The 14,204-nt window shown below is 39.1% G+C and overlaps 1 protein-coding gene and 1 long non-coding RNA gene across 2 annotated transcripts; one reads left to right on the top strand and one right to left on the bottom strand.

The window, feature by feature from the left end:
• Window positions 1-489: 489 nt before the first annotated feature.
• On the top strand, window positions 490-6,670 carry LOC116249558 (serine--tRNA ligase). The gene is made up of 10 exons (XM_031622684.2): window positions 490-845; window positions 927-997; window positions 1,154-1,315; window positions 2,698-2,803; window positions 4,293-4,486; window positions 5,018-5,121; window positions 5,269-5,452; window positions 5,536-5,715; window positions 5,972-6,178; window positions 6,438-6,670. Exons 1-10 carry the CDS (start codon window positions 713-715, stop codon window positions 6,468-6,470), a joined length of 1,374 nt encoding a protein of 457 aa, XP_031478544.1. The 5' UTR covers window positions 490-712; the 3' UTR covers window positions 6,471-6,670.
• A 2,865-nt stretch (window positions 6,671-9,535) lies between these two features.
• Window positions 9,536-11,217, bottom strand: LOC116251094 (uncharacterized). Its single transcript, XR_004171604.2, has 3 exons — window positions 10,852-11,217; window positions 10,376-10,740; window positions 9,536-9,892 (listed from the first exon to the last, which is right to left on the bottom strand). It is a non-coding gene; the product is annotated as an uncharacterized LOC116251094 (long non-coding RNA).
• Window positions 11,218-14,204: the final 2,987 nt, after the last annotated feature.

Genomic DNA, 14,204 nt, shown 5'->3' with positions numbered 1-14,204 from the left:
TGGTGTAAACAAACACTGGACTAAACATTACTTATACCATGTTTTTGTGAAGGGGTGAGGCGAAAAAATGGGAGAAGCTGATAGTTGAGACCCTGTTTTAGATTGGGCCTCCAAGACAGTGTGTCGTTGACACTCCATCTAAGCATTCCCAGTACAACTCTTCAAGTAAATAATCGATGATATATTTGTTACAAATCAGAATTTATTTTTCACTTCAAGTTTACGCAAAAGCCTATGTATCACTGTCAACAAAAACAATTAATTTTTTAACTTTTTTTCTCGAATGCAACCATGTAGATGTCACTTACATGGATGATTCGACAATGTTTCAATATTTAAACAAAAAATGCTAAGACATTGCTAATTTTGAACAATACAAATAAAAAATCACTTAAAGGATTTAGTTGAAGTAACTTAAACACAGATGTAAGAGGCACTTCCAGTCTTCTATGCAGTCTATGAGTCGATGTTGCTGTATCGCAGAGAGATTGGAGACAATATGTCCTCAGTTTCGTTCCCCTTCTCTTGGTTTAGCCCTCGGCTCAAGTGAAGTCTTAGGAGGACCAGCCGGGGGCCATTTACGCGGGAAATTTATAGCCGGCAAAGGCGCAAGCCGCTAAAAAGCTAGGGTTAGGGTTTGGAGGGGGTTGGGTTTGAGAATTAAGAAGCCAAGGCAAGGTTCTCTCCCTTCCTCTCCTTCTCTTCTCACAGGATGTTGGACATCAATCTCTTCAGAGAAGACAAGGGTAACGACCCCGAGCGGGTCAGGGAGTCGCAGAGACGGAGGTTCGCCAGCGTCGAGATCGTCGACGAGATCATCCGTCTGGACAAGGAATGGAGACAACGTAATCTCTTGTTCTTTTTCTTCTTTGCTTTGTTGCGGATGCTCGCGGAGTTCAATTAGGGCTATGTACTTTGGTTTTCAGGCCAATTCGAGCTCGAGAATTTGCGGAAGGATTTCAATCGCATCAACAAGGAGGTTGCCCGGCTAAAAATCGTAGGGGTTCCACGCTGCAATTCGTCATTTCTGAATTGTTTCTCTATTTGCTTGTTCAGCGCATGGGTTGATCTGCGGAGTTAGTGGGAACGGCTACCGTATAGCTGTTATTTATTTGTTTTAGCTGCGGTTCTTAATTTTGTTCATTGTTCGAAGTCTGGAGGCGATGCAACGGAGATGATTAAGAGCACGGATGAGAACAAGCAGCTGACGGCAAAGAAGGAAATCGAAGTCCAGGAGGTGAGGGACGTATTGTACGCCAAATTGGAGACCGTTGGCAACCTCGTCCACGACTCTGTCCCTGCTTTCCTGGATGAAGTGAGTGACTTTTTTTTTTGTTATGAATATTTTCTTCTGTTGCTACTGTTTTGCCTATTCTCTCGAGGTGCATAGCCTCAATAGTATTTACTGAGAGTGGTAGTGGAAATTGTTGGTTAACGCGTTCTGTATAATCTGAGTTGCACAAATTCCTCTATGCTTGACTCCGTCTCATATAGTTACATGTATATACGCAATCTCCTCTCCATAAAGCTGGAGTGAGGCGTGTTAGTGGATTGACATTGTTCATTCTCACTAGTTGTCTCAAACTTCCTAATGAATTGGTTAGTCAGAATACCTACTGACGGTAGGGTGTACTCAGATGTATGGGCGAGGTGTTCTCCAGAACGGCTAACCTAGATATGCACCCTGAAAATGGTTATTTACGTCCGCTTTTGAAATCTCACGTGGATCTTGACATAAATTCAGCATGAGATAGTAATTTACAACCGATTCGACACTGATAAACATAGGTGGCAAGATTTGAATATGAAGGTATAAAGTGTAGCGCCATTCTTCTGATTTGCTGGGGATGTAATTTTTGAAACCACCGCTAGATAAATATGCTTGATCAATGCATTCTAGGCTAGCATATTGCTGTATTTGTGGCCATGAGAAATTGTCGATGAAAGATGTCGTCAGTATCAAATTAGTTTGAGGAGATATAAGCTCCTGGGAGAAAGTGTATTTCAGTGGTTTATTTCCAATTGTGTATTTCACTATTAGCTATGAGTTATTACCTGATGGCAAATGCATCAGTGCTTATATCCAATTGACAGGTGATGTTCTCATCTGGTCCATCATCCATGTGCTTCTGTTTGAAACGAGGCTTCCTACTTTTCCAGCATCATAGGCAAGCATCCATGTTTATTGTTTTCCAATTTGATGTCTTGGTGGTTTTTTTTATGATTCTCATCCCTTCACATGGTCCTAAACCGACAAATTCTCACTAGTAAATTAGATATTTCATTCAGTACATCAAATTGCTTTGATTCAGTTTACCCTCTTTATGTGGAGCATATAAGAGAAAAAGTATCACCCCTTATACATTTCATTGGATAATATTTAAGCGTGAATTTGTGTAGTTGTCTAGTAGATACTTCTGGAAGGCCAATCCACCTGTGTTGCACCTACATCTGATGCCCGTGTGATTCTCCCTATATTGTTGCATTCTATGTGTGTATGCAATTGGCCTAGGCTCCATGAGACACACACGCACACACCCACCCACAAAATACTGTATTTGCACCCAAGCTTTTTGCAAATGTTTCATACCTGAAGTGAACCTACACTTGCACGCCCTCACCAATGTGGTGTAGCCTGTAGGGATTTCATATTATTATGTAAAACAGGTTTTTAACATTTTGTGTTTCCAAGTGCAGGAAAACAATCAAGTTATTCGAACGTGGGGTGAGAAAAGGACGGAAGCAAACTTGAGAAATCATGTGGAACTTGTTCAGCTTCTCGGGATTGCAGATCTCAATAAAGGTGTGTTGCAATACCTTTAACACCAAAATATTCAAGTGGAGCTTTTGGGTTTAACAACCTGTGGCAAATTATCCCAGTGTTGACATTGATGATTTGATCTAGCTGGGCATAAGACACTGGCCATGAATATCTAGGATAGAATAATAGCTGAAATTCTTGTAAATGCCAGGCTTTCTTGTGAAAGTTTCACTCAAGGTTAATAGATAAAGCAAAGCTGAAGCTCACTTTAATCTTGTTTAACTGGATTAGTTAAATCTTATCTTGAACTTCCGGTTATCAGGAACTTGATATTTTCAAACACGAGATGTTAAACGTCAGGCATGTTATATATCAGTGCATAGGAAGAAGCCATATACTTTGACACTTTGACCTTATGCATTCAAACGTACTTTCATACTAGACTCCTATTAAAGGAGTGTAGTAGAGTCTAACTTCTCTCGAGGTCATGATTAATGGTGCCATTGACATAATACAGTGTTTCCCTTATGGTACTGTTTCAAACATCTTTTGATTACACTATTGCTAAATTACTTGTCATAATATTTCTTTCTGAAAGAAGACATGGCTTCATCCAATGCAACAGCATGTTTCATGAAGCAAATACTTGAATTTACACTAACTATGTTGTTAACCCCTTGATCATTTTTTTTCCTTTTAATATTCTTCTTAAATTGGATTTAAATCGAGCTAACTCATTTCAAATTTTAAACTTGAACACAAGTATTTATAGCACATGGAATATTAAATATTGTTCTCAATTAAAGTTTAAGGTGGTGGAAGATTTAAATCAAACTAACTAGTCAGTTCAAATTTTAAACTTGATCACAAGTATTTGTAGCACGTGGAATCTTAAATATTGTTCTCAATTAAAGTTTAGGGTGGTGGAATGTCATTAGGCCCATGGAATATGATAATTGGTAAATCACATACGGATGAGCTTTGAAAGACCTGAACTGTTTGTAACTTTGTACGAGTGGTCAAGTAACAAGGGTGAAGTTTTAGATAATAAGGCTAAAATTGAACCATGAAGTTGCATAGGAGTCATGGCACCAAAAGTCAAACATCAATTTGTTGTCTGTCTTCTATGGTTTCTGGTCATGGTATTCGTCGAACATAAAAAAATTCAGCTGTTATGAATTCTTTTAACAATTCATTGGGGGTACATCCTTTCCCTGTATATTAAAAAATTGTAACATTAATGCGAACATTATGAGCATACATTAACTGATTTACTATTAGAACTAGATAGTTTGGCATGTCTGCTTGGTTGTCAGACCTTGAAAATTCAGCTTGTTATCAATTCTTTTAACAATTCATCAAGGGATATCATTCTTTCCCTGTGTACTAAAAAATTGTGACATTAACGTGCACATGTATGAGCATAAATAAACTGATATCCTATTAGAACTAGATAAGTTGGCATGTGTGCATGGTTGTCTGATCTTTCTTATTCTTCTGCTTCGCTTCTTAAATATCTTATCCAACGCAGGAGCTGATATAGCTGGAGGAAGAGGCTTTTATTTGAAAGGAGCTGGTGTACTTCTTAATCAAGCATTAATAAATTTTGGCCTTATGTTTTTGACAAAACGTGGTTATCAGCCACTTCAGACTCCATTTTTTATGAGAAAGGACATCATGGCTAAATGTGCTCAGCTGGCACAATTTGATGAGGAGCTTTACAAGGTAAATGTTTTTTAAAGATTCATTTCTCGAGATCTTAATGCGATGTTTTCCTTTTCGTTTTTTCTTTTCGAGATGGGGTTGAATATTTTATCCTTTTATATTTTTTTTCCAACATTGCCTGAGGTTCAGCACATCATTAAAGCCAGACCTAGTTATGGATCTTTTCTTTTCCAGTTTCTCAAAGGTGCTTGTGGGAATTTGTTTTTGTACATCTTTTATGTGCTTAATGTATGCAACAAGGCGTTGGAAAGAATGAAAAACATCTAACCTGGATGAAAGAAGGAGATGATAAAAAATGGATATACCAAATTATAAGGATTTTTGAACATTCTCTTGTTTTTCTCCCATCATTTGGGCTCCCATCGCCAATCTTTGTTTTAGCTGCAGATGGACTTATCTTCTATTTCTTTCCACATCTCCATTGTGTTAATGGCAGGTGGGAGAATATTTATTTGATATGGTTCCAAATATACTTCAATTTTTGGTCAAGAAGACTTTCCTTCTAATGTTAATATATTGTACTTCTGTTAGGTTACTGGAGAAGGGGATGACAAGTATTTGATTGCTACATCGGAGCAGCCTTTATGTGCCTATCATCTTGGTGATTGGATTCACCCCACACAACTTCCACTTAGGTTTCAGTCCAACTTATTAGAACTTGTCATATTTCTGATTCTCTAAATGCATCCACAGCTCATGAAAAAGGTTTACGTGAAGTTTGAGTGGATCATTAGAATCCCAGGTTATGTAAACTCTCTGAATTCTCTTTGATTTTCATACAGATATGCTGGATATTCTACTTGCTTTCGGAAAGAAGCAGGTTCACATGGCCGAGATACTTTGGGCATTTTTAGAGTGCATCAATTTGAAAAAGTTGAGCAGTTCTGCGTTACAGGCCCTAATGGCAATGATTCATGGGATATGCATGAAGAAATGATAAAAAATTCTGAAGAATTTTACAAAGAGGTTTCTTTTCATATTCTTAATCCTATTTGTGCCCATTTCCTGTTCTCCATGGTCTGGACTGATGAAGTTTTGTAATATTCCAGTTGAACATCCCCTATCAGATAGTTGCCATTGTTTCTGGTGCTTTGAATGATGCAGCTGCGAAGAAATATGATTTAGAAGGGTGGTTTCCTGCATCGAAGACATACAGAGAGCTGGTGTCCTGTTCAAACTGTACAGATTATCAATCCAGAAGGCTAGAAATCCGATATGGGCAGAAAAAGGCGAGTTATAAAAAAAATGTCTATGACGGTTTCGCTTTGCACATTCATATATTGAACCGTGCATCTTTTCTACAAAATCCAGTCATTATTATCATCATGATTGGATGAGACTCTATGAGATTGCTCTGTTTCTCATCATTTTTAAAGTGTACTAAGATCTGGGTGGGGCTGTCTGTCTAGGCACAAATCATACAAGTCCTAGAGATTATCATGTTAAGGGTAGAGAGTGTTTCTAACTTTTACCTATATTTTGCAGGGCAATGATCAAGTGAAGCAGTACGTTCATTTATTGAACTCCACCCTCACGGCAACAGAGAGGACAATATGTTGCATTCTCGAGAACTATCAAAAGGAAGATGGTGTGGAGATACCACCACCTCTGCGTCCCTTCATGGGCACTAGCTTCCTTCCTTTTCAGAGCAAGCCAGCTGCGGAGGTGAAGGAGAAGAAGTCCAAAACCAAGGTACCATGCCCCACTGTCCCCTCTAAATTTAGTCAATTTAGGCTGTTTTCTGGAATATCCACCCGAGCAGGGTATTCTTTTGTAAGGAAGCTGTTACTCAAACGATGACTAGTTGATAATAAAAGGCTAACCTTAAGGTTAGGATTGTAATTTTAATAAAGGGAATTTTCATTCAACATCCATGTCTGTGGAAGTGGGCACAACTGTTCGATTTTTTTATCTGATTACGTTGCATTTTGTGATTTTGAATCCATCGCAGGGAGATGGTAGCAACAAGAAACCTTCCTCGTGACTGCTGTTCGATATTATTTGGGGTTATCTTGGCTCATACTGTCCGTGAAGTATATGTCGTTTTTCACCTACATTGCAGAGTATCATCATTCTATCATGTTTATGGATGTCCGTGGAATTTCCCTCTTCCAGGGACACTTGTTTGTTGAATTTTGGAAGATCGATTTTTTTATATTGGAATTTCACTTGATTGTTGTAGTACCTTGATAAGTTGTGTTACCTTTCCGTCACGTTGAACTTATATGTTCAGGTTCGCGATCCAAATTTGTGTTCTCGGCGTTACTAAAATTTTACAACGGTTTTAATGCCCTTGCAACTGAAAGCAGCCATTGTAGGAGGAAAAAGAGCGAAGAAAGAGAGAAGTGGAGCGTTTAAACTCGGGATGTTAGAGAGAGAGAGAGCTGCTGCTTGAAGGGACGGTCCTGAACGAATTTTGGTTGGGTGCAGCCCTCTACTTTAGTGGAATAATTCCCTGTGGCCGTCGACATCAAGCAGCCTGGTGTTTTCATGCACCATCCATCAACCAGAGGCTGTGACCGAGTATGTGGTCCTCATGGAACTAAAGTATGGGATTCTGATGGCGATTCACATGCACAAGGTAATAAATCTGGATCACCTGAGCTGTACTTCGTCCTTGTGCTTGCTTGGCTGGAAATGGGTCTGCCGCATTTCGTCCGCTTGCTGGAGTTGTAGGGACGAAGCATCGTACCCGGCCAATTGTACTCAAACTTCAAAGGCTGAAAGCCCCTCGTCAGGGCCATTCGATGAGAGATTCATATGTTGCCCTCAACCAGGGTAGGTCTCAGCAACGGAAGCGACGCAAATAAAGCTACAACGCAAATCAGGTTTCAATCAAATTTTGTTCTTAGCATGAGAATGCATGAACCATATCTAAACCTTACCTGCGATATTCCAACTTGGGACATCCATGATGACTTGGTCTGCTAATCCGCCTCTTACATTCACCAGCCAGCCCGGCTACCCATGAGGTTATGGAACCATTTGGGAGCTTGGTTTGATCAGAAATGAACATGATAGACGAATCATGTCTAGAATCTTGTGATAGCTTCTGGTTGAGTGAGAGGAAAGGTGAGTCCTAACTCCTAAGCCGTCGAATGGTGCAGCCGTAGAATTGCTCTTTCTTAAACTTCCCCAACCACAGGAGTGCCTAGGCTTGTGGATGAAGTTGACGCCCGTGGGAGTTTTAACCTGGCTCCATGTTCAACGGTCTCGGCCGGAACCCACTATGCCAGGCCATCAGACCCAAAAACTTGCGTCAGTGGCTGAAATACGAACTATTTAATCATAAGGTGGAGAATAATCACCTGCTACCGAAAAATTGGTGACGTTGTCCTAATGAAAGTAAAAAAGCAATAAAGCTCTTTTGTAGGCACCCAAAAAACTAACTCCTTGGAGCCTATATGAACCGAAATTCTCGGTAGGAGGGAATGTTCTTTATCATGTACATGATATCTGCATGCATGATTTTTCTAGTCAATATATCGATACAAAGTATTTGAAAATGAGAAAAACCATCGAAGACTAAGACTAAGAAAACCATTCCCATGCTTGCGAAATTTTGCATCATGTCTTGGCATTTTGCATGCCATTGTTTTTGCCTGTGGCCTCGTGACTCATGAACAGAAAGCAGGTAGAGCAGTTGTAACCTAAAAAAAAAAAAGGAAAAGAAGAAACGACATTTTAGCAAGCCGATCGTAAAGGTTATCCTATATGGGTACCTTGTGTGTAGCTCATTCATAAGGATAAAACCTACATTGATCTTAAGAGCTTGGTGCGGTTGTTGGACTTTGCCTGTTAGAAAAGCAGCCGAAATTTGAATGTCATGGCTTTCATCTTTTGGGCAAATTCAAGCACTTAGGACCTATCTTCGCTGACGAGGGTATGTGTGACAAAGGCTCTCATCCCAGGTCTCTTTTGCTAAAACTTAAACCGCCCGTGGCCGTGGTGAATGTTCCCATCTTGCTGTCTATACTTATCACAGGTTCGTTGGTTGCAAGGGACAAAACTCACCAAGTTTGCGGCACGCACGCTAACAAACAGCGCGGCCCGTGAAAGCCATCAGATTGATTTACTTGTCCGCTTTTTTGAATGCGGAGAAACCGACAAACTGGAATGTCCCAATCACAGGCTAAGATAACACCTTGAGCGTGTTCGCATGCTAGGGAAATTTTTCTTTCATTAAGCTCGATCGTGTAACTAACCGAGATAAAGATCGTCTCCTCAAAAAGCTTGGGCAAGTTTTTGAAATGAGTTGGAACGGAAACTAAGGGGAAAGGCTCATCATGTCCGGTTCGTGAGATGAGGTATCCTTAGAACTTGGAACAATGTCTTTTGATATTCTATCGATCCATTCAAACACGTCGTGAAAATGAGCTTTGTATCCTTTCATTTGAAGGCCTTCTGGATCTGTTATCTAAGCCAAATATATATATAACCTAAGTTGGCTCGTGGAAGGATGCTTGTTAAAAATTTTAATAGCTAAGCAAATAAAAGCGTCACATATCTGCCATTTATGCATTTCCAAAACTTGCACTTTGAATAAGGTCGAGAGAATGCGCGAAACATGAGGATAAAGGCGCCTCTTCAAATCTTTAGCTAGTTAAGGTATTCGTTATTTAGGAATATGGGACAGATTTTTGAATGCTGGCTGTCCAAGAAGATCTGTAAAGTTTTACTGCTGGTCCTAGGAAAGTTCAGGACAAAAATTTCACCGATTTGAAAACGTGGCTGATCAGCTGAGGGGCATGGATTGGTCGGAATTGGGGAAATTTTTATCGGATTTGAATTCCAGTTGGTCAGTGGCCACCACATGTCGATTTCTTTTCCGCTGAATGCCTTTGTGGCACGCGGTCCATGAAGGTAAAAGCTTTTCTGTTAATTTATTTCACAGACATTCAAATGGAATCTTAATGGCCCATTTGAATGGATGGAACTTTACTAGAGATTAAACTTAGTTCAAATTCGGTGGAAAGTTTCAGTTACAGACAAAGACATACACTAAACTTTAGTGCGGACAGTTTTGGAGCCATTATAGAACTTTAGCACTATGCTGGAAGAAAATTTTTACCTGTTAATTTCTCAACACGAAGAACAAAACTCTAATGAAATCAAATAAATGGAAGGTAGAACAGAAATTCCACCAAAAAGGCACCCGGTACTGGTATGTAGTTCTTAAGTACTCAAACCCTACCCAAAAAAAATTTCTCTTCCAAAAGCAAGAACAGCCTCTGCCAATTTTAAACATCTGGAAGATTGAATTGTGGACGCAAATGATCCAAAATGCTCGTTCAAATTGTAGCGCCTGCCCGCAGGAATTTTTCCAGGTAATGTTGCTCCTTTCACCAGTATCGACCAATACAGGCAATGAGTATGGCATTAGCCCCTCACCAAAAAAGAGACTAGCTGATATAAATTTTTAAATTATCAGTTTCCCGTGAACATTTAGTAGAACTCAAATGATTTTACTTCATTTTAAACGTAAAAAATAAAAAATTGACTGCTTCCTTACTTCAAGATTGCCAACGTCGACCGATTTCATGTCTCTTTGGTCTACAACTAATCTAAATACACCCTTCTTGCTTGGCTTGGAGGGAAAAAACGGTAAGAAGAAAAAACAAGATAAGGGTAAGGCATGTTCCTGTTTCCAAGCAAAAGTTTGTGGCCTACACAGCTAGAAGGAAAACGGAGGAGACTGTGGAACAGAGAAGGATAGGATATTTGTGTAGATGGTAAAGAGAGGAAGGACAATGGAAGTAAAGAAGGTTATGAAGTACATATAAATGGCATTTCCCCCCTTTTAATGCTGCTGCCAATTTCAATACTGAGATGTTTGAATTGATGTTATTATATACGTCCTAAATTTTGTATAGGGAAGAAAGAACTGACCTGCTGTTACTAGTACAAAAGATGCCAATTTAGACAGTGCTGCTTCCCTGGCAAGAATGCCCCCCCGATATGCAGTAATGTAAGGGATGTGACGAAAGCCATAGATGATGCTTGCAAGGCTTTCAAGAAAAGTAGCCTTCACCAGATAATTTGATCATCACAGCAAAAGATAACCAAGTTTTTGCAACAAGTTCAAGGAATTTTCAAGCAAAAATCAGATTAGTCTGGTGGTCATCATTGACATCAACAAGATACATCTGTTGGACAAATGCTCCCTTTAGTTCTGACTAATACAATCGGATCAGAAGAAATTGCAGCATATGTAATCGAAAAGATTCTGCGTACAATCGTAACAGCAGGAGCAGCTGGACCGCAACAAGAAAACAGATGCAGATTAACAACAGAAAGTGAGTAATTTTCTTGGTGAAAAGGAGACGACTCAAGAAGGGGATGAAAGAGCAGCAGTAAATCCTTACCATTGGTCGGTTAACCTGTCTTGGTCGTCTTCAATCTCGAAATTGCTGCCGCCATCTCCATGAGAGATCGTCTGCGACGGTGGTGGCTCCATGTCCGTATGAAGGCAATGTGTGTCTCTGTGAGAGAGAGAGAGGGAAAGAAAGGGGGAGGTGGCTTTGGGTTGTCGTTTTGGTTGATGAAGTATATAGAGAAAGTAGGAAAGCCCCATGTGGTGAGCACCTTTGTGGCAGTGAGCAGCAGTTGTCTTTTGTTAGCTTTTTTCACGGCGTGATCGGCTCTAGTTTTTCTTTCAAATTCCAGAGCCATCAACTTGTTTATCCATATAGGAATCTTTTTCTATGTATGGCCTCTTACAAAGTAGAGTGCGCTGTTTGTAAGATCCTCATCAATTGATGATGTGCGGCAAACTGCATCGTCTATTGTCAGTTGGTTGGGTTGTTTTATCATTGCACGTCAAATGGCATAATACCTAAGCCACCCTCTACAGTCTACAAGAGCCCATTAATTAATGGATAATTATTGCAATTGCTTTTCACATTTACTATAGATACCTGGAATTTTTGTATCTTTTACATTTTCTGTTTCTTTGTCTAGGGCGTAGTGAACGGTATTGGTGTATCGAAGGAATGTAGTGTTCGGGAGCCATTTGGAAACTGTAACATTGTGTTACGGTACGGTTTCATGCATAAAAAGGTGTTCCTAAATCTCCCAAACTTTTTGAGGTAGATTTTTGAGGTAGATGCATACATAATGTTAGTGTTCCTAAATCTTCCTCACTTTTTGAGGTAGATGCATGAACCTGTAACATAATGTTACGGTTTCCTGAACAACCTTAAAAAATCCACGTGAAACCTAACTGATTCAGATTAAGACCTAAATTCAGACTCCGTTTTCTAAAACTGAATTCTAACGGGGTCCGATCTCAGTCCGATACTGGCTTCAGATTCAAATTCAGCTTTGAAATTATTACATTGTCCTATGAGTTTATCCGATCATCGAACTACTTCATTATTCTAATTAAAAAAGCCAATGCAACCTTCTTTGGTTGTTTCTTTATTAAGGAATCGTCAACTCCACTAGTACAAAAGAGAGGGAGAAAAGAGAAAAGCGAAGCCATATAATCCAAGGTTGATAAGGATCAAGTAGCTTTACTCAAGGGCACGCTCTTTGAGAGTACTTTATAGGGCCACTCTGAATTGCTCTTTGTTTCAAAATTTCCGGTGGGTATGGTTGACTGGTGTCTTCGACAATAGCGGATCAGGTCACTCTTCTTAAAGTGTAACACTAATCAAGAATCAAGATGCTACACGCCTCTTGCTCTTTTTTGTTTAATTTGATCTTTTTTATAAAGAGTTTCATGGTCAATCCTCCTCTTCTTATGATGGAAAAAAGGTCCCGTAATCAATCATTGAAGCCATTTACATCAGTCTTACAGCGTTAGATCTGCAAGAAGGAAAGACAAACGAGAGCACATTGAAGAGGCAGAGCTCCTCATCTGATCGAGTGGATGTGAGATGTTCTTGAGAAATTCAGAGTTCATCTGATGGAAAAAAGTGCACATCAATTCGCTGGTCAGATCCGAAGGAGAGAAAGGATGAATTGCTCCCCAAAAAATCTATTGATCATCTCCCAACTAACGTTGGTTTAAAGGATAATCACATATTCGGATTCAAATTTTAATGAAGCATGTTGTCCGATTATTAAAACCACAGCCAAATCGATCGATTACCCAATTTTCATGCCTCAAAAGTTTTAGATGTTAGTCATATGGATGCCTGGGAAGCAAACCTGGAACTGATGGTTATGGATACTTTTTGTTGATCATGGACAATTTATTCAGGTTTTTCGTGGATTTTTCTGCTAAAGAAGAGCAAAGCCGATGCGCACCAGTGCTTCAATTCTTTTCACACATAGTTGAAAAACAGTTGGGTTTGACCATTAGGATCGGGCGATCCGATTTGGCTGTTGAAATTATAAAACCACCTGTAGAATTGTTTCCAGTTGCATCTTCCTTGGTAGCATGCACATTCTTGTGTGTTGGCGTTTGACTGTTGAAATTGACTCCGAAAACCAATTGAAACATTTGGATTCAAATTCTGAAGATTGATCTCCACCCATGTGGGCAGCTTGGCAGACCCACAAAGTGTCACAATAGAATTTAAAAATATATATATGATAAATATATTTCATTTTGAAAAGATACTTAATGTCCTTTTACATATTTTTACGATAATGGAAAAGTTAAAGATGAATTAATCATATGGTCTTTTATAACTTTAAAATGGCATTAAAAACTAATGAATACATTTTATTCTTTTTTGGGTTAGAAATGTTTTAGTCATGTTTCAAGCAATAACCCAAGATTTAATGTAAAAATAACACATGTTAAGTGCATTTTGAGTATTACACAGTCAATGAGCCTTCAAAGACGAAACATCATTGGACTGCGGGTTTTGTGATCTTCATTTGCAATTTGAAGTGTTCAGATCATGTGACAAAGACTTTCGTGTTACTCTATGTCTTTCCAACAGATGGATGCTTTGCTGGAAAGGAGCCTTGTCTTGGCACTCAACAACTTCCTGCAGAAGAAGTGTTCCCTCATTCTGATAAAACTGTTGGTAAGCTTCAAGAATTAAGGGTTTAAACGCATTATCTGTCTTTGTTTTTGTTCATTTGTTGGTATTGCTTGGTACGGGAGTCCCATTACTTTTGGATACGCGGAGGGCACTGGGATTTGTATCAATAGAAACATGATACTAAAAAATAAAAATTCGAATGGAAGAAGGAACGATAAAGTTAGCACCAAAATAGTAAAAGGCGACTCCTTTTCAACAAATGAACAAAAAGAAAGACAGATAATGCGTTTAAACCCTTAATTCTTGAAGCTTACCAACAGTTTTATCAGAATGAGGGAACACTTCTTCTCCAAGAAGTTGTTGAGTGCCAATACAAGGCTCCTGCATCCATCTGTTGGATCCTCTTCAAACTCCACCATGAGAAACATCACCTTGAAAGCAGGATTAGGGTTCCTTAAAATCCTTATTGCTTTACCAAAAAATGCCCGCACTTGTCAGTTAGGGACTGATATGATAAATAGGGAGGCCGACGGTGCTGAGAAAATGATAATCAGTTGATTCGGACCAATACCTGCAAATAGTAATTTCTAGTTGTCTACTTTTCGCTTTTATTCTATTTTCCTTGAATGTTTAAAATGTTCAAGTTTTTATATTTTCCAGTTTAAAAGCAACACTAATTTTATTAGATGGTCCCGATTCTCATTATTTTTGGAAAAGGATTTGGTTCCAAAACCGAAGATGGAAAATATTTTGAAGCATATTTTTAATATGTCTTT

The sequence above is a fragment of the Nymphaea colorata genome, chromosome 3 (genome assembly GCF_008831285.2).
Source record: "Nymphaea colorata isolate Beijing-Zhang1983 chromosome 3, ASM883128v2, whole genome shotgun sequence".
NCBI lineage: Eukaryota > Viridiplantae > Streptophyta > Magnoliopsida > Nymphaeales > Nymphaeaceae > Nymphaea > Nymphaea colorata.
Note: the sequence above shows the minus strand (reverse complement) of the source record. Positions and strands in the feature narration are given on the sequence as shown.